This window comes from Chrysemys picta, chromosome 1 (assembly GCF_011386835.1).
Source record: "Chrysemys picta bellii isolate R12L10 chromosome 1, ASM1138683v2, whole genome shotgun sequence".
NCBI lineage: Eukaryota > Metazoa > Chordata > Testudines > Emydidae > Chrysemys > Chrysemys picta.
In genome coordinates, this window is record NC_088791.1 from 312,663,670 (window position 1) to 312,683,850 (window position 20,181).

At 44.4% G+C, this 20,181-nt stretch overlaps 1 protein-coding gene across 18 annotated transcripts in view; it reads left to right on the forward strand.

Annotated features, from left to right (window-relative positions):
- The window catches only part of SACS (sacsin molecular chaperone), a 250,637-nt gene that overhangs the window by 176,952 nt on the left and 53,504 nt on the right, over positions 1–20,181 (forward strand). For 16 of the 18 annotated variants that reach the window (XM_065594803.1, XM_065594784.1, XM_065594795.1 and 13 more), the window contains 2 exons: positions 10,921–11,006; positions 15,809–15,920. In XM_065594803.1, coding sequence (XP_065450875.1) covers positions 10,921–11,006; positions 15,809–15,920 — 198 coding nt within the window. Of the gene's footprint in view, positions 1–10,920; positions 11,007–13,163; positions 15,553–15,808; positions 15,921–20,181 lie in introns of those variants that run through there. The other 2 variants (XM_065594878.1, XM_065594890.1) reach the window with 2 other exon arrangements.

A 20,181-nucleotide genomic window follows, 5' to 3' on the forward strand; every position in this document is an offset into this window, starting at 1 on the left:
GCTCTGGTACTGGGACTGGGAAAGAAAAGAATGCCTCTCACACCAGGGAGATCTGGAACCACACTCCAGGAGGTCTTTGCCTTTCCAGATCCGGAGTCACCCCCTCCATCAGGTCTCATCACTTCTAGAGAGATTATATCTCAACCAAAGGGTCCCTCATCCTTTGCACCAATGCTCTACACTCTTCCACTGGCTCCAACGGTACCATCATTAGAATCAGAATCCTCCCCCTCTTCTCTTGAGTCAGAACTGGGAGAAGAACCACCCTTATCATACCACTCTTATGCATCATTGCGGAGGCCACCACGTTCATAGCAGCACCTACTGCCTCAGCCAGCACAGAGCTACTGGTACCCCATGCTGTGGGGACCCCCACAATCTCTGTTGTATCCAGCCTACTGGCCATATTGGGGACCCTGGACATTATACCTCACTCAGAACCTGCCTGATCCTTCCCCCTTGAGGGATCCTTCCAGCAGGCATACTGATCTGATGGTGGAGGAAAAACTTTTTAGTCTGGTCCTAGCAATTCCACTGGAACTAGCAAGGTTTCCTTCCTCTTTTCCAGACAAGGCAGTGGCTACATCATCCCCTTCCCCACCGGATGACTTCAAGCAATTCCAGGAGCTGTTAAGGAGAGTCATGGGGGGGACTCCAGATTCCTTTAGAGAAGATCCAAGCCTTCCAGCACAAGCCTGGATAGCCTTCACATCTTGGGACTGGCAAGAATAGCATTGCCGATTAATGAAGCCATACTGGAGCCTGCCACGGCTGTATGGCACACCCCTGCCACATGCACGGCTACCCCAAAGGAGCGGGGAAGTGCTATTATGTTCTGACCAAAGGCTCTGAATTTCTCTTCTCCCACCCACCTCCAAATTCCCTTGTAGTCCAGGCTGTTGCAGAAAGGTTCAAATAACAACACCCTTGAGCTACATCAGCCGATAAGAAGGGAAGTGTCTATATCTTCTAGGATGTAAAGTATTCTCATCTTCTAGCCTACAATCCAGGATCACAAATTATCAGGCATTGCTAGCCAACTGTGATATGGCCTGAATTACGGTAAATTTGAATTGTTGCTGATAGCCTTCCACAGCAAGATCATGCTTGTTTACAAGCATTTGTTGATGAAGGGAAGCTCATGGCCAGTACTACCCTCCAGTCTGCAGTAGATGCAGTGGATACCTCCTCCAGGGCCATGGCTACATGCATACAGAGTCTTGGCTCCATTCTTTTGGTTTTCCTAGGGAGGTCCAGAACACTATTGAGAGGGAGCTCCTTTTCAACAAATCCCATCTTTTTAACCAGAAAACAGATGAATCACTACACACACTAAAGGACTCCAGGACTACTCTTCGCTCATTGGGCATCTACACTCTGCCCCGAAACAAAAATTCCATTGCCACTCATCCACCCGACGCTATAGGTCTCTTCAGTTCTATCCTAGGAGACTTTATGAGCCCTCAAGGAAACATCAAAAGAAGCACAGTTCTCGCCTTCCAGTGGAGATCAGTCCTCAGTCTTTGGCACCTCAGTCGTTTCATCCACAAACTTAAGTTTTGTCTGGTCATGCCGGAAGCGATAATTCCATCTTTAGAGAAGGGCATGTGCTTTACGGCTCTCAATATGAAGGACACTTACTTTCACATCAATATTCATCCTGCCCACAGACATTTCCTGAGATTTACGGTGATCACCCACTATTTTCAATACAGAGTGCTCACCTTTGCGATAGCTGCCACTCCCAGAATCTTCACCAAAGTATTTTTTGAAGTAGCAGCACATCAGTTGTTATGGCTTCCTCAGGTTTCCATATCCCAATGTTTGACACCTAGCTGCCAGATCCAGGCAAGTTTGCGGACAATGCCAAGCTGGGAGGGGTTGTAAGTGCTTTGGAGGATAGGATTAAAATACAAAATGATCTGGACAAACTGGAGAAATGGTCTGAAGTAAATAGGATGAAATTCAATAAGGAGAAATGCAAAGTACTCCATTTAGGAAAGAAAAATCAGTTGCACACATACAAAATGGGAAATGATTGCCTAGGAAGAAGTATTGCGGAAAGGGATCTGGGGGTCATAGTGGACCACAAGCTAAATATGAATCAACAGTGTAACACTGTTGCTAAAAAAGCAAACATCATTCTGGGATGTATTAGCAGGAGTGTTGTAAGCAAGACACAAAAAGTAATTCTTCTGCTCTACTCTGTGCTGATGAGGCCTCAACTGGAATATTAAAAAGCAACAGAGGGTCCTGTGGCACCTTTGAGACTAACAGAAGTACTGGGAGCATAAGCTTTCGTGGGTAAGAACCTCACTTCTTCAAATGCAAGTAATGGAAATCTCCAGAGGCAGGTATAAATCAGTGTGGAGATAACGAGGTTAGTTCAATCAGGGAGGGTGAGGTGCTCTGCTAGCAGTTGTGGTGTGAACACCAAGGGAGGAGAAACTGTTTCTGTAGTTGGATAGCCATTCACAGTCTTTGTTTAATCCTGATCTGATGGTGTCAAATTTGCAAATGAACTGGAGCTCAGCAGTTTCTCTTTGGAGTCTGGTCCTGAAATTTTTTTGCTGTAAGATGGCTACCTTTACATCTGCTGTTGTGTGGCCAGGGAGGTTGAAGTGTTCTCCTACAGGTTTTTGTATATTGCCATTCCTGATATCTGACTTGTGTCCATTTATCCTCTTGCGTAGTGACTGTCCAGTTTGGCCAATGTACATAGCAGAGGGGCATTGCTGGCATATGATGGCATAATGAAATATACAAAAACCTATAGGAGAACACTTAACCTCTGAGGATAGGACAAGAAATAATGGGCTTAAATTGCAGCAAGGGCTGCAGAGTGGTTAAGCACTGGAATAAATTGCCTAGGGATGTTGTGGAATCTCCATCATTGGAGATTTTTAAGAGCAGGTTAGACAAACATCTGTCAGGAATGGTCTAGATAATACTTAGTCCTGCCATGAGTGCAGGGGACTGGACTAGATTACCTCTCAAGGTCCCTTCCAGTCCTATGATTCTAAGAAGCCCACACATCAACCTCTTTGTTACTCAGCCTCCTTTCTTCCCCCGGAGTCCGTGTCAATGTTGAGAAATCAATCCTTGACCCCACGCAAGCAATGGACTTCATTGGAGCTACCATGAACTAGGTCTCAGCACAAGTTTACTTGCCTATGGATGGATTCCAGACACTCAACGGCATCGTAACTCACATTGTGAGCAATCCTTATGTACTGGCCAGGACTTGCTTGTCCCTCCTTGATCATGTGGCTTTGTGTACCTATGCGACCCTCTTTGTGTGATTCCACCTCTGCTGCCTTCGACATGGCTCCAGTCTGTTTACTCACAAAACCATCACTCCATGGACTTCATGCTGACAGTCTCCACCAAGGTACTGTCATTCCTCCAGTGGTGGACAGACCCATGTCATATATGCACGGGGGCCTTTCTTCCGTCCTCCCCGGACAAGATGATCATCAATGACGCATCCATGGTAGGCTGGGAAGCCCACATGGAAGACCACATGAAAAAGGGAATATGGACTTCTCAAGAATCCAGGATGCACATAAATATCCTGGAACTCCGAGCTGTAAAAGAGGTATGCCAATCTTTTCTTCTGTTCATTTGCTCCCCATCTTGTTCACATCATGTCAGACAACACCACCACTGTTTTCTATATCAACAAATGGGGGAAATGAGATCGGCCACTCTATGTGCCGAAGCGGTAAATCTCTGGAATTGGTGCATCAATCACCAGATCCTCTTGTCTGCAGCCTATATTCCTGGAACAAAGAATGTACTTGTGGACTCACTTAATGATTGACCACGAGTGTGAACTTCACGATTCAGTAGAACATGACATCTTCACCTGATTAGAGTACCTGACCAGATGCCTATTCGCTTCACAGATGAACAGCAAATGCACTGTATTCTGCTTCAGGCGAGTCCTTGGCCACTGCTTCCAGAGCAACGGTCTCCTACTCTCCTGGTCAGTCAGACTCACCTACGTCTTCTCTCCACTACTGCTGCTCAGGGGTGGTGAGTTATATGGGCCCGTTGTGCCAGGGCTCCAGCAAATTCAGGGCCTGGGGGGTCTGGCTCCAGCAATGTTTGGGGCTGGGTCTGTGCCCCGGCTCTGCCTGCTGCCCCCACACTCCCCTGGAGCATCCCTGCTTGCCCTGGGCAGCGGGCAGCTGCCCCCTGCAGCTCTGCGCTGCGCTCCCTCACCAGCTACAAGGGAGCAGTGCCGGGGGCAGGCTGAGGTGGCTGCTGCACCGGAGGACGGGAGGAGGCGCATGGTAGCCCCCGCCCCCGGCAGGCAACTCCGGGTTGACTCTGGGGGGCTTATCCTGGCTGGACCTTCTAAGCAGCAGCCTGGGGGGCCTTGGGGAGTAGAGGGCCAGGGAGGGCCCCCCGCCCCTCACCCCCAGAGCTTGCTTCTGCCAGCACGGATAGGGCTTGGGGGAGTCCTCCTCTCTGGCCTTCCGTCCCAGCCCCGGGGCAGCCTGCCTAATGCACCCCAAACTCCTGATCCACGGCTCAGCCCTACGCCCCTCACCCCCTCCCGCAGCCCAACCCTCTGTGCCAGCCCTGAGCCCGCACCCAAACCCCCTCCCAGAGCCCACACCCCTCCAACACCCAAACTTCCTCCCAGAGCCTGCACCCCAAACTCCCTCCCGCACCCCAACCCCCGTCCCAGAGCCTGCACCCAGCACCCAAACTCCCTCCAAGAACCCACACCCCTCCTGCACTCAAACTCCCTCCCAGAGCCCGCACCCAGCCCAGAGCCAGCACCCAAACTCTCTTCCAGAGCTTGCACCCCTCCTACACCCAAACCTCTCCCAGAGCCTGCACCTCAAACCCCCTTTTGCACCCCAGCCTCCGTCCCAGCCCAGAGCCAGCACCCAAACTCCTTCCCAGAGCCTTAGGCAGGGGGTAGGGTTGGGACTTGGACCTGTTCTGGGCACCAACAAAAATTATACAAACCTGCTGCTACTGCCTCGAGTGCAGCACAAGATCCAATGAGGCAAAGTGACCGTCATTCTAATTGCCCCTTGCTGGCCTAGACAATTCCAATTTCCCAGTCTCGTCCGCATGTCATCCTGCCCATCAATTCCCATCCTCAACTTCCTCTATCTGTTGACCCAGTACAACGGTGAGATCAGGCATCCCAATCTACTGTGACAGACCCAGACCAGTGGGGTACAGGAGTCTGGTAGAGGGCAAATATACTGGTCACTGGATGAGTAGTTTTCTGTTCCCTGAGTGACCAGAGCAGGTGCTGCACTAGAGTAATCAGGAACCTGCTAGAACCAGTTAAGGCAGGTAGGCTAATTAGGACACCTGGAGCCAATTAAGAAGAAGCTTCTAGAATCAATTAAGGCAGGCTAATCAGGGCACCTGGGTTTTTAAAACGAGCTCACTTCAGTTTGTGGTACGAGTGTGAGGAGCTGGGAGCAAGAGGCACAAGGAGCTGAGAGTGAGAGGGTGTGCTGCTGGAGGACTGAGGAGCACAAGCGTTATCAGACACCAGGAGGAAGGTCCTGTGGTGAGAATAAGGATGGTGTTTGGAGGAGGCCATGGGGAAGTAGCCCAGGGAGTTGTAGCTGTCATGCAGCTGTTACAGGAGGCACTCTAGGCAGCTGCAGTCCACAGGGCCCTGGGCTGGAACCTGGAGTAGAGGGCGGGCCCGGGTTCCCCCCAAATCTCTCAATTGACCTGGACAGTGGGTTCTTCCAGAGGGGAAGGTCTCTGCACTGTTCCCCAACCCACATAGTGAATCTCTGAGGCAAGAAAATCCGCCAATAAGCGCAGGACCCACCAAGATAGAGGAGGAACTTTGTCACACCACATGCGCTCCACTTCGGGGCGTGGTATTCGGAGGGGCATCTGCTTTAGAACGGACATACTCTTCGGCTGTGTAAGACATTCTCTCCAGCAGCAGAAAGAACTCCACTAGGCAATGTTACTAAACCAAGTAGAGATGTTTCTCATCTTGGGTTTTGGCAACAAGGAGTTTTACCAGAATTGATGGGGATCCCCCTCATCCTGTATTACGTTCTGTAATTAAAATCATCAGGTCTCGCCCTCAGTTCTTTGAGAGTTAATCTGGCAGCAATTAGTGTGTTCCACATTACTCCTGTGGGCATTCTGCACCAAAATATTAAAAATTATGTGCCAAAAAAATAAAAAACTATGCACACAATATTTTAAAATTCTGCATAATTCTGCACATTTTATTTGTCAAATAAATGTGGAGGCTCCAGCATGGCATTGGGGAGCACAGGCCACTGGCTGCACAGAGGTGGGAGATCACTGTGAAGCTCCCCCCCGGGGATATGGACTCAGTGGTGAGGCAGCACCCAACCCTGACACAGTGCAAGGACCGGGCCTGCCCCAGAAACACCCCAGGGCCCTTCCTCTCTGTGCCAGGTGCACCAGGTGTGGGCAGGTAGGCTCAGCAAGGCAGGATCCAAGTATGGAAGGGCTTAGTGTGGGGGGATTCAGGTGTGGGTTGAGAGGATTCTGTGTGGAGCAATCTGGGTGCAGGTGGCTCAGTGGGAGATGCGGGTGCAGGGGGGATCTGGATGTTCAAGGGCTTGTGGGGGGTGTTCTGGGTGCAGCGATAATGGGACTCTACATGAGGGTCCGGGTGAAGCTTGGCGGGAGGGTCTGGGCATGAGGGGATCTGGATGCACAGGGGTTGGGTGGATCGGAGAGCAGCTCCCTGTATAGAGATCCCCCACTGCAGCTGAGGAGCAATGGGTGCAGGAAGGGGGGGGGTGAGTTTGCAGAGCTTCCTGCAGCTGGGGTAGAAATCTGGGGGTGGGTGATTTACCTCTCTGCCAGTTGCCCTGGGCACCCGAAACATACTGCTGGGGAGGGTTGCTTGACCACGCTTGTGGCTTCCATTTTGTTTCTCCATCAGAAAGTCATTTTTCTGCAGGGTAGCAAAGATATCTGCGGGGGACATAAATTCTGCGCATGTGCAGTGGCACAGAATTCCCCCAGGAGTACCACATGGAAGGTTACTCTATCTTTATGCACCTGCTAACCGCTAGGTTTTGGAAAAGCCTCATCAGAACCTTCTCACCCATACAAATGGTCGCATCCCAATGGGACCTGTATCTAGTTCTCTCCATGCTAATGAAGCCACCCTTTGAGCCGTTAGTATTGTGCTCCATGTCCTTCTTTTCCTGGAAAATTGCCTTCCTTATTGCTATTGTTTCCATGAGAAGGGTCGATGAACTTGGAGCTATGATGGCAGACCCACCTTTCACAGTTTGCCACAAGGATAAACTCTCCCATGTCTACACCTCAAATTTTTACCATGAGGAAATTAGGTTTTAGTTTTTTAGTTTTTGTAGTGACTTTAATTGAATTTAATTGAAATCTACAAAAACTGAAAACTAATTTCCCCATGCTAATTTCCCCCTACTATTACTCATACCTTCTTGTCAACTGTTTGAAATGGGCCACCCTGATTACCACTACAAAAGTGATTTTTCCTCCCGTTGATAATAGCCCACTTGAGTTGAATTGTCTCGTTAGAACTGACCCCCCAGTTGGTAAGGCAACTCCCATCTTTTCATGAACGGTGTATATATATCTTCCTACTGTATTTTCCACTCCATGCATCTGATGAAGTGGTTTTTAGCCCGTGAAAGCTTATGCCCAAATAAATTTGTTAGTTTCTAAGTAGCCACAAGCACTCCTCATTGTTTTTGCTGATACGGGCTAACATGGCTACCACTCTGAAACCTATTCAGTAGGGGTTTCTCTCCTCTTCCTTATTTGTATTTCCTCACCTTACTAATGTTGGGGTGACCTTCTCCTAGAAGTTACTATATTCATTATCTCAACTTATTATCATATACTTCAGTTCGTTGCTATGGCACTCTTGTGGTCAGATATCTGCAGATGTTCCCATCCTAAAATATCCACATATCTAAAATAACCTTTTCATCCACAGTATAGATCTCTGTCACTTGAGTTAATGGAGTAACTGATAGCAATGGTAGGCTGCCATCCTCTATGTGGACCAGCACTAGAGGGGAATGAGACAAACACTTTGCCAGTGGATTTCACGGCTATTTGCTGACAGCGAAGGAATAGTGAGACTCGAGTATCTTGGTTTCCATTTCAGGTTCTGGAGGGATGTCACAATGAATGGTCAGGTCCTAGATAAAGCACCTTAAAAACAATCCTTGTGAAGGCTTTGGCCACAAATAATCAAGAGTTCAATCTTGAGTCTTTTGATTCTGTGATGCAGCCTGAACACAGGTCAAATTTTCAGACAATACAGAGTTACTCAAGGCAGTTAAGTCCAAAGCTGACTGTGAAGAGTTACAAAGGGATCTCGCACAGCTGGGTGACTGGGCAACAAAATGGCAAATGAAATTAAATGCTGATAAGTGCAAAGTAATGCACATTGGATAAAATAATCCAAACCATGAATACAAAATGATGGGGTATAAATTATCTCTTATCGCTCAAGTAAGAAATCTTGGAGTTATCCTGGGTAGTTCTCTGCTTAACCATCTGCTCAATGTGCAGCATCAGTCAAAAAAGCTAACCAAATGTTAGGAACCATTAGGAAATTGATAGGCAACAGGACATTAAATATCATAATGCCACTATATAAATCCATCGTATGTCCACACCTGGAATACTGTATGCAGTTCTGGTAGCTCCATCTAAAAAAGGATAATTTAGAATTGGAAAAAGTACGGAGAAGGGCAAAAAAATGATTAGAGGTCTTCCATATGAGGAGAGATTAGAAAGACTGGGACTGTTCATCTTGGAAAAGAGACGACTAAAGGGGGATATGACAGAGGTCTTAAAAATCATGAATGGTCTGGAGAAAGTAAATACGGAAGTGTTATTTACTCATTCACATAACACAACCAGGGGTCGCCTAATGAAATTAATAGGCAGCAGGTTTAAAACTACCATAAGGAAGTACTTCTTCACAAAACACACAGTCAACCTGTGGAACTCTTGCCATGGGATATTGTGAAATCCAAAAGTATAATTTGGATAAAAAAAAGAATTAGATAAATTCATAGAGGCTAGGTCCACCAATGGGGTAATTTAGCCAGGATGATCAGGGATGCAGCCTATGCTCTGGGTGTTTCTAAACCCTCAACTGCCAGAAGCTGGGACTGGACAACTGGGGATGGATCATTCAAAATTGCCCTGTTCTATTAATTCCCTCTGAATCATCGGTCACTGTCCACTGTTAAAAGACAAGATACTGGGCTAGATGGACCATTAGTGTGACTCAGTATGGCTTCTTTAGTGAGGAAGACCCTGAAGCTGTCACTTGCCAACCCCAACAGGGTCAGTAAAACCCATTGTGTTGGTTACTGGAGTACATTGAAGATTTGCCCCTACTTCCTCAACACTGTAATTCAATGGTGAATTTTACCAGTGTCCTGTCAAATAAGGCGTAGTTCCTCTGAATCATGGAGCCACATTTGTGTCAAGTGTAACCTGATTGACATCTCAAGCACTGCAAACTGAGCTCTTGAATGAGTCATATTCTCAAGACAGTCTAATATTCGTTGGCATTGATAGATTAGGTCTTTGACCTGAGAAGTTAGCAAGAAATGTTAATGAGCCTAACATTTTCTGTCAGCTATATCACTTAGGTTGCTTCAGTTGATTTTGTGGTGCCCTCAGTGAAGTAAGCAGTGTCCCAGTATATGATAGGAAGCATCTGAACTGATTCTGTAGGGCAGCTATGTGGAATTCTTTAAACACATTCTTTAAGCATTATTGCTGAGATGCAGCCTCTTGGCAAGAATCCACACTTGCTTACAAAACCTCTTCTCAGGATAGAGGCCCTCAAACTCTCCTGCCCCCTAGTCAATTTACTTCATCTTGGAGCTGTCAGTATTGTTTTATGAATATCTTATACTTCTGTATAAAACAAAAAAGTCTCTGTCTACATCAGCTGGCTGTTGCAGCTTCTTGTTCTTAAATTTTGTTTTATAGAGATATTCCTGAAGCTTTCAAGGTCTTTAAATGGTGATCTATTATAAAAGGTATCTTTGGAAAAGAGATTTTTTCTATACTGTTCTATAAAGATAGACATCATTATAGATCAACCTCTTCCCCACATACTTGAGAAATCTGTAATTGTTGCCTATTATTCTATTCCTTTTTATATACTTATGCACATTATTTCACAAACTGCTTGTAAAAGGAATAGTAGTTAGAACACCAAGGAGTGCCTACTTTCCATTGTGAGGACTGGTGCATGTTCCTTGCTGGAAGCAACAGCTTTAGAATTTTGAGTTTCAAAAGTGCAGCTTTGGTCACAGGCCAGAATCTGAATCCAAGAATGTTGATACTTTCTGATGTACATCTTCAGAGAACAACTATTACACATACACCTCTACCCCGATATAACACTGTCCTCGGGAGCCAAAAAATCTTACCACGTTATAGGTGAAACCGCGTTATATCGAACTTGCTTTGATCCGCCGGAGTGCGCAGCACCTCCCCCCCATCCATCTTGTACTATCATAATAGTAAAAAACAAGTAGGATCCTCTTGCTTATATTACTTTGATTTGAACATCAGAGGGTGGAAGTAGAGTGTACTTGGTGGGGTAAGACCTTGGTCCTGGAATTTTCTTACCCTACAGATCTGAAGCAGGTAAGGTGTGTTGACTTTTGGAGCAAGATATAAGAGCCTTCTGTTTTCACATACTTTTGTCTAAGAGGGTTAATTGTGCCATATACATATGGTTTATTTGTGTGGTGGGAGCTTTTTATGGCATTGGCACCTGACATTGAGTGAATTTTAAAAAATAATTTTGTGCAACCCAGTAATCACATGATGAGTACAGTATAAATCTAAAATTAAATCCACTAACAGAATAACCAATTGCTTTTTCTTTTTATATTTTAGGCCGTTTTGGCCAAACAACTCCACCACTTGTTGATTTTCTTAAAGACATTTTAAGAAGATATCCAGAAGGAGGACAAATTCTTAAGGTATAAAATAAATTGTACTTATTATTGTTAAGTAAATATACCCCACAGATTAATGTTATTTTAAACATTGTTAAATATGCTGTAGATTGTTTTACTTCATGAGATGTTTATTCTGATATAAGTACATATATCTTTCCATAATTTTCCATTTTGGGGGCAGTGTCAGATGAGGTGTTGTTTTTTAGTTTATGACCTATTCTTTTTGCTCATCACAAAAGAACTACGTATTTTGTAAAAAACATGAAGAGAAACAATTGATTTTTATTGGATACTTCACTTCATAATTATTTCATATTGATTACTGAAACAAAAAGCATCACAATGCATCTTATGTGAGGAGGCCAACTGAACCTTTAAAATTTGCTTGTTACATAAATATTCTTTACCATCTCACGTTGCAACAAATAAAATAGTAATATGAATAGAACTTATTTTAAGTTACATTGCTTTTATTGAATACTGTATCTGAGTAATTCCAGAAATTGTTTGTCTCACCTCTCCATAGTGTTGATATAATTTGGAAGATTATTGTATTAATTTTTATTCTGAAATCTGTGATATTCTCCAATTACCTAAACCATCTCCTCCTGTTTAACCATCTGTCTCTCTCTTTAATGTATCATGACAGTACTATAAAGTAACATAGTTTAGATTATAAGCACTTCAGAGCAACGATTTTGTCTGTATTTTTATTTTTCTGTAAAACAGCTAGCACAGTTTTGGAGCAATACAAATAATAATGAGTCCATTAATTCCATAGGAGCAGAAAAATATTTCTAGTAAAGAATTGAGTTGCAATAACAAGATACATCAATAGTTGTCCCTGGATGTTTAAAAATGAAAATAGTGCTAATTAAAGATGGTGTCATATTGCCAGCTCTGGAGACTGCAGGCCTATATCTCTCCAAGGGTTAGAGTATAAAGCAGGGGTCTCAAACTCCCGGCCCACGGGCCATCTGCAGCCAGTGATCCTCCCCAATGTGGCCTGTGGGGCTCCAGCAGTTTTGGGGCCGGGTCTCTCCCTTGGTCCCACCTGCCACCCCTGGGCACTCCCCCCCTAAGGGGCCCCGGCAGTGCAGCGGAGCTGAGCAGCGTCTGCCTGCTCGCTCCAGTGGCTGCTGGCCCCTCACTGTGGCCCAGGGGCGGGACGGGGCTGTGCCTCCGCATGCTGCCCCCGCCCCGAGCACCCCTGTGGCCAATGGGACCCTGCAGGGAGGTAACTGGGGGCAGAAGCTTGCGGAGGCCTCCCGGCCCACCCTGCCTTGGAGCCCCAGGTAAGCCCTGCACCCGCGACCCCGTCCCAGAGCCTGCATCCCCACCCTATCTCCACATACCCCCTCCTACCCCTAAACTCCCTTCCAAAGCCTGCACCCCCTTCCCACACACCCTCTCCCGCCCCCCAAACTCCCTCCCAGAGCCTGCACCCCCTCCCCACACACTCCCCAGCCTCCAAACTTCATCCCAGAGCCTGCATCCCAGACCCTCCCCCACCCAAACTCCCTCCGAGAGCCCAAGCTCTCACCCCTTCTACACCCAAACTCTCTCCCAGAGCCTGCACCCCAGTCCCCTACCCCAGACCTCCTCCCCCATCCAAATTCCATCCCAGAGCCTTAGGCAGGTGGGGGGCAGAGTTTTTTGGGGGAGGCGGGTTCTGGGTGGCATGAGTGACATTGGCCTGCTGGGAGGATTTGAGGACTGGCACTGGCCCTAAGGTAAATTGAGTTTGAGACCCCTGGTATAAAGGAAAAAAAAACTGTAGTACTTGGCCTACATTACCAGACTTTTTGGATATGTCAGATAAAATGATTAGCAGTGGAACAACCAACAGTTTTATTACTTATATTGTCATCACTAGGTTTCAGATTTCCCATCTTGTTAAGAAGAATGGGGCAATTAGAGCTTTTTTCCCCTCTGCAGACTTCATAAGACATCACCACATTGAAAAGTTTTCTTTGCCATCATAAAGGCTAGAAACATTTTTATTTATTTACTTACTTTTTTATTTCTGTTAAGTGAAATCTTAAATTGTGAAAGAACTTGATCAGAGCAATCGATAAGATGTTCCATTTCTGTAGCACACAGTGTCCCAGTAGTGCTTCTAGGAGGAGGCCCTGACAAACCAGTCACTGGCATTTTTTTTTTTTTTTTGTGGTAGGGGTTAAATTCCAGTATCAGAGTCCCAGCTGTAAATACTCTAAACTGAAGCTCTCAGGTGCCTGTGATCTGAGTTAGGTTTGGAAAGTTTTTGTCTATTCTCACGATGGGAGGAGAGAGGCAAGGTTTGCTGCCCAGAAGCCAGGGCAGGAAGTTCTAGAGCTGCCCTGTGTGCGCTGATTTGTTTGCAGAATGTTAAGGAAGTATTGACAGAAACTTTGCTGCTTTTATTTTGATTTAAGGGTTGGGAATTCTTTAAATACATAGTATTGAAATGAAACAAGCCAAAAAATGTAGTGGTTTCTTAGAAAGGGCGTCGGAAGAAATGGTGGACTGCAACTATTCAAATTGATAGTAGTAATGTGTGTAGGGGTTTAATGATCTCTCTGTATCTTCCTGCACCATTGTTGATGATGATTATTATGGGCGCAGCTAAGCAACACGCAGCAATTCTGTTGATACATTACTATTTGATGAACTGTGACTATTTCTCTTTCTTCTCCATCTCTCTGACTATCTTTTAGCATGCATTTGTTGTAGTGTTGACATTAGCAAGAAGTAGTCTATGCTGTTTTTATTTAAGTTTGCCATTTGCACATATGTGGAACAGATGGGTTGTTAGAATGAAAAGTAGAGAGATTGTCTAACATCTAACTTCTTTCAAGACTATGGCAAACATGTTTTCTTCTTCTAGTGCTTGTTCATGTCAATTCCAATCAGGTGTGTGCATGCACACGTGCACGGCAGCCATAAGATTTTCCCCCTAGCAATATCCGTCGGGTCGGCCTGCATGCCCCCTGGAGTCGCATCTTCATGGCGCTTGATATAGGGCCCTGCCAACCCACCACCCCCTCATTTCCTTCTTACTTCCAGTGATGGTTAGCTGGAACATCCCTTGCTCTTATCTTGACAAGCACTTTGGCAGTGTCTGTGTATATAGTCCTTACAAGTAGTTAGCTTCGTGTTAGTTTAGATTAATTAGAGTTAGTTCTTACGTTTTCTTTGGGGGGTTCCCCCTCATCGCTCTCCCAGCATCGGGGCATGCTGCGGTCTCCAGGTTTCAAAACCTGCGAGGTCTGCTGCAAGTATATGCCTAGAAATGATCCATACACTTTGTTTGAAGTGTTTAGAGGAGAGCCACCAAAAAGATTGTTGTAGGATCTGTAAGGGGTTTCACCCCAGGACGTTGAATGACAGGGATCAACTCCTGAAAAGCCTTCTGATGGAGGCTGTGCTCCATCCCAAGTCTGACCCTGGGTCAGTGGATCCCGTGCCGAGAATCTCCTCCTCAATGCGGAGCACCCCGGCGCTTTCGGCATGGGAATCGGTGCTGGGGAAAGACTCTTCTAAAGACTCCCAGCACCGCCATGGCCTAAAAGAGAAACTTGAAGAAAAGATCTTTTGGTGCCTAGAGATGTATTTGGTGGTCCAATAAAAATAATGCAGTATCTAAGGACCTGCAAACACTTACACATGTGCTAAACCAGGGGTTCTCAAACTGGGGGTCAGGGCCCTTCAGGGGGTCATGAGGTTATTACGTGGGGGTGGGGTTGTGAGCTGTCAGTCTCCACCCCAAACCTCGCTTTGCATCCAGCATTTATAATGGTGTTAAATATATAAAAAAGTGTTTTTAATTTATAAGAGGGGTCGCACTCAGAGGCTTGCTATGTGAAAGGGGTCACCACTAAAAAAGTTTGAGAAGTACAGTGCTAAACTTTACTACTCTGAGTAGTCCCTCCAAATGTAAGCATGTACATAAGTGTTTGCAGGATTAGGTCCTAATATACTGATACTCACACTGTTAGAATTTTTCTGTCAATTTCTGTTAGTAATGCTCTTTTGACTATATTGTCCTTTATAATAAGCCTTCTGCTCTGAGTAATTTAACAGTGCTGCAGTTAATTGTCACTTCCATATTATCCTGGATTGTATGAAAAATCAAGTATGTAAATAGAAACATAGTCCTAATCACATATCGTAGAAAACCAAATATAGAAAAATAAAAATTACATTATTCATGTTTGGGTGGTGGTGCAGGTCTAAGGAAAGGAGGTGCCTCACAGTCCTAGGGATCACCCCCTTTTTATATTCTTCCTTACCTCCTTCATCCCTCAATTATTATGACTGCTCATCTGTTGAAAAGTGGGCTGGATGCTGTTCCCTTCAAAGACAGTAGTTGCCGCTCTCAACAGAGCTGGAGCGGGGCTGCTGCAGAATAATACATGGAACTCCATACCTCCAATATTCCCCAACCCAGAGCTCAACACAATGCCCCTGCATTGCTTCTTGCTTGATTCCAGTCTGAAAGTTACAGTGTGATCTTATCCCCTTCTTCACATGTTGCATTACTGCTAGACTGCTGTGTTAATCCAGTTTGCGATAGTTTAATAAGGTAAAAATTTATAATTTGACATTTTAAAAATTGTGTTTGAGTATGATAGTTGCCCTCTCAAATAAAATTCAGAAATGCCTATTTTAATTTAAGCAAATTGGAGAAAATCACACTTGTTGAAAATATATTGAAACATTTTTTAGACAATGACCTATAATTATTTTCTTCATTCAAGTTTGAAAGCTATAAGTATAATATTAAAGTTAGGGTGAAGCATAAAATTATTGCAATCACTTAGAGGTTATTTTGCTCTCAGGAACTGATCCAGAATGCAGAAGATGCTGGTGCCACAGAGGTTAGGTTTTTGTATGATGAGACTCAATATGGAACAGAATCTCTCTGGTCGAAGGACATGGCACAATACCAGGGTAAATATATTATTTTTAGCTCATGTTCTCTAATATGTGTGTGTGAGTCCCAATGGTTCAGTAGTCTGCCATTTATGCCCAGTAGGGCACTCATTGAATCCATGCATTCAAGGGCAGAATTTGACCCTTATGAACAACTATTCAAATTTGTGTACAGCAGATACTTTGCACAAATCCAATAGTTAAGTGGGCCAGTAACCAATCTGCATACACAAATTAAGCCTACTAGTAGTCTACAATCTTAGTGCTTTAGGCTTAGGTACCTCAGGAATAGTTAGTGATAAGTATTTGGGTGGGAGTCATTCAGGGGAAATCCCAAGGTGTTGAAAGAAGTGATAGTGTTGGTAAATCATTAGTTTTACTTTCCCAGTACCCCAGCATGATAGTAAGAGGCACTAGGTTGAAAATGACAACACTCTTAATGAAATCCAGGAAATGCTAGTAGTTACCTTAAAAAAGAAAAAGGGGGGGGGGGACAGCCTTTCAGAGAATTTTTAGTTAAATATAAAAGCTACCTCTACTGAAACTGCAACAAGTGTGATTCTTTGCAGTTCCTCAAATAAATACTTAACTACAATGTGAAATTATTTTGTACTCATGTCTCAAGTTAGTGGTAATATAATTCTGACAGTTGGTGTTTCTTTCTTTTTTTTTTAACCCTTCAACCAGAATGAGGCCCTGTGTTTTTCTGTGGGCTAGGTAGAGTGGGAGGAGGGCACTTGAGGTTTAAAAAAAAAAAGAGAGATCTGCAAAGGAGTTTGACTCATAGGTGAACAACAGGTAGGACCAGAGAAGCATATGAATGACAGGTTGGGGGAATTGTACTGTAACTTTTGCCATATTGCATATTTGTTTGTATATATCTGTTTTTCTCGCCTTTTAGACTGTACACAGTTTAGGGCATGGCCTTCTATTTTTGGACAGTTCCTAATACCATGGGGCCCCAACCAATGTCTTTAAGTGCTCCTAGAATACAAATAATAATAAGACAATAGTGCTTTGTAGATTTCAAGCTGGAATCTGAGAATAACTTGCAGGTTGGGTCTAAGAAGTCTCACTGAGATCTGACAAAATGGCTGAGGTAGAATACTCTGAACTAGCATTTGTATAGTCTTGTTTTTGGGATCACATCACATTACTGGCATCACAGAGCTGAGAACTTTCTGAGGAGCTGTTTGTGTTTGGGGCACATGCATACCCTCTCATGACTGAACAATTGGAGCTCAGGTTATAAAAGAGCTGCCCAAACTGCTGAAGTTCCCTAAGGTCATTAATCTCTTAGTATTCTACCTGAAGTCTCATTTTTACCTGGGGGAAGCTAGACTCCATACCTTAGAAGTCAAAAGTGCTTTTTGTTTTTATTTAGATAGCGCTAGTTCACTTAGGAAATTACCTAGACTTTTTAAGCTTTGGGGATTGATTTAAAGGGCATGCAATTTCCATACAATGGCTCTTTAAGTGGATTAGTCTGAGCATTGGGATGGTATACATTAGCTAGGTTAAAAATACTTGAGAGTGGGCTTATTTTGGAATATTGTGAAGGTTGCATATTAGAATCATAGAAATATCAGGGTTGGAAGGGACCTCAGGAGGTCATCTAGTCCAACCCCCTGGGAGAAGAAATTCTTTGGCACCAACATTGGTGTCAGTGATAATATTGGCATCAGGTGGTCTTGAAGGCAAAGGCCCCTGGTATGAGCCTGGCTCCAAAGGGACAGTTGGGAGGAGGCGTCTCTCAAAAGAGATGGAACAGTCTCCCATTGAAGAATATACTGATAGTACATTCCCTGAAGACCGAATTGGGTCTTCTTTAGTCTCTAGCCCAATGAAAAAAAAATTCCAGGAGCACATGGGGAGAATGGCTAATATCCTGCAGTTTATAGATTCATAGATTCTAGGACTGGAAGGGACCTCGAGAGGTCATCAAGTCCAATCCCCTGCCCTCATGGCAGGACCAAATACTGTCTAGACCATCCCTGATAGACATTTATCTAACCTACTCTTAAATATTTCCAGAGATGGAGATTCCACAACCTCCCTGGGCAATGTATTCCAGTGTTTAACCACCGTGACAGTTAGGAACTTTTTCCTAATGTCCAACCTAAACCTCCCTTGCTGCAGTTTAAGCCCATTGCTTCTTGTTCTATCCTTAGAGGCTAAGATGAACAAGTTTTCTCCCTCCTCTTTATGACACCCTTTTAGATACCTGAAAACTGCTATCATGTCCCCTCTCAGTCTTCTCTTTTCCAAACTAAACAAACCCAATTCTTTCAGCCTTCCTTCATAGGTCATGTTCTCTAGACCTTTAATCATTCTTGTTGCTCTTCTCTGGACCCTCTCCAATTTCTCCACGTCTTTCTTGAAATGCGGTGCCCAGAACTGGACACAATACTGCAGTTGAGGCCTGACCAGCACAGAGTAGAGCAGAAGAATGAATTCTCGTGTCTTGCTCCCAACACACCTGTTAATGCATCCCAGAATCATGTTTGCTGTTTTTGCAACAGCATCATACTGTTGACTTATATTTAGCTTGTGGTCCACTATAACCCCTAGATCCCTTTCTGCCGTACTCCTTCCTAGACAGTCTCTTCCCATTCTGTATGTGTGAAACTGATTTTTCCTTCCTAAGTGGAGCACTTTGCATTTGTCTTTACTAAACTTCATCCTGTTTATCTCAGACCATTTCTCCAATTTGTCCAGATCATTTTGAATTATGACCCTATCTTCCAAAGCAGTTGCAATCCCTCTCAGTTTGGTATCATCTGCAAACTTAATAAGCGTACTCTCTATGCCAATATCTAAGTCGTTGATGAAGATATTGAACAGAGCCAGTCCCAAAACAGACCCTGCGGAACCCCACTTGTTAATACCTTTCAAGCAGGATTGGGAATAATTAATAACTACTCTCTGAGTATGGTTATCCAGCCAGTTATGCACCCACCTTATAGTAGCCCATCTAAGTTGTATTTGCCTAATTTATTGATAAGAATATCATGCGAGACCATATCAGATGCCTTACTAAAGTCTAGGTATACCACATCCACCACTTCTCCCTTATCCACAAGACTTGTTATCCTATCAAAGAAAGCTATCAGATTGGTTTGACATGATTTGTTCTTTACAAATCCATGCTGGCTATTCCCTATCACCTTACCACCTTCCAAGTGTTTGCAGATGATTTCCTTAATTACTTGCTCCATTATCTTCCCTGGCACAGAAGTTAAACTAACTGGTCTGTAGTTTCCTGGGTTGTTTTTGTTTCCCTTTTTATAGATGGGCAGTATATTTGCCCTTTTCCAGTCTTCTGGAATCTCTCCTGTCCCCCATGATTTTCCAAAGATAATAGCTAGAGGCTCAGATACCTCCTCTATTAGCTCCTTGAGTATTCTAGGATGCATTTCATCAGGCCCGGGTGACTTGCAGGCATCTAACTTTTCTAAGTGATTTTTAATTTGTTCTTTTATTTTATTTTATCTTCTAAACCTACCCCCTTCCCATTAGCATTCACTATGTTAGGCATTCCTTCAGATTTCTTGGTGAAGACCGAAACAAAGAAGTCATTAAGCATCTCTGCCATTTCCAAGTTTCCTGTTACTGTTTCTCCCTCCTCACTGAGCAGTGGGCCTACCCTGTCCTTGGTCTTCCTCTTGCTTCTAATGTATTGATAAAAAGTCTTCTTGTTTCCCTTTTTTCCTGTAGCTAGTTTGAGCTCATTTTGTGCCTTTGCCTTTCTAATCTTGCCCCTGCATTCCTGTGTTGTTTGCATATTCATCCTTTGTAATTTGTCCTAGTTTCCATTTTTTATGACTCCTTTTTTATTTTTTTTCATGCAAGATCTCGTGGTTAAGCCAAGGTGGTCTTTTGCCACATTTTCTATCTTTCCTACCCAGCCGAATAGCTTGCTTTTGGGCCCTTAATAGTGTCCCTTTGAAAAACTGCCAACTCTCCTTAGTTGTTTTTCCCCTCAGTCTTGGTTCCCATGGGACCTTACCTATCAGATCTCTGAGCTTACCAAAATCCGCCTTCCTGAAATCCATTGTTACTGACTGGGGTTTTAGCACCAGAACACCCTGTGTCCTTTTTGACATTTTGGAATGGCAGACAAAGGGCAAGGTTGTTTTCCTTTATTCCCAGGTTTACTCAGTCAAACAGAAGATATTTGACTCTTTCCAGTGTTGTCCCCACCAGTATCAGAGAGAACCAGTTGTATGTATCTCGTGTCCTTGGAGGGTTATCACTTTTTATTGTAGTACCCCTCTGC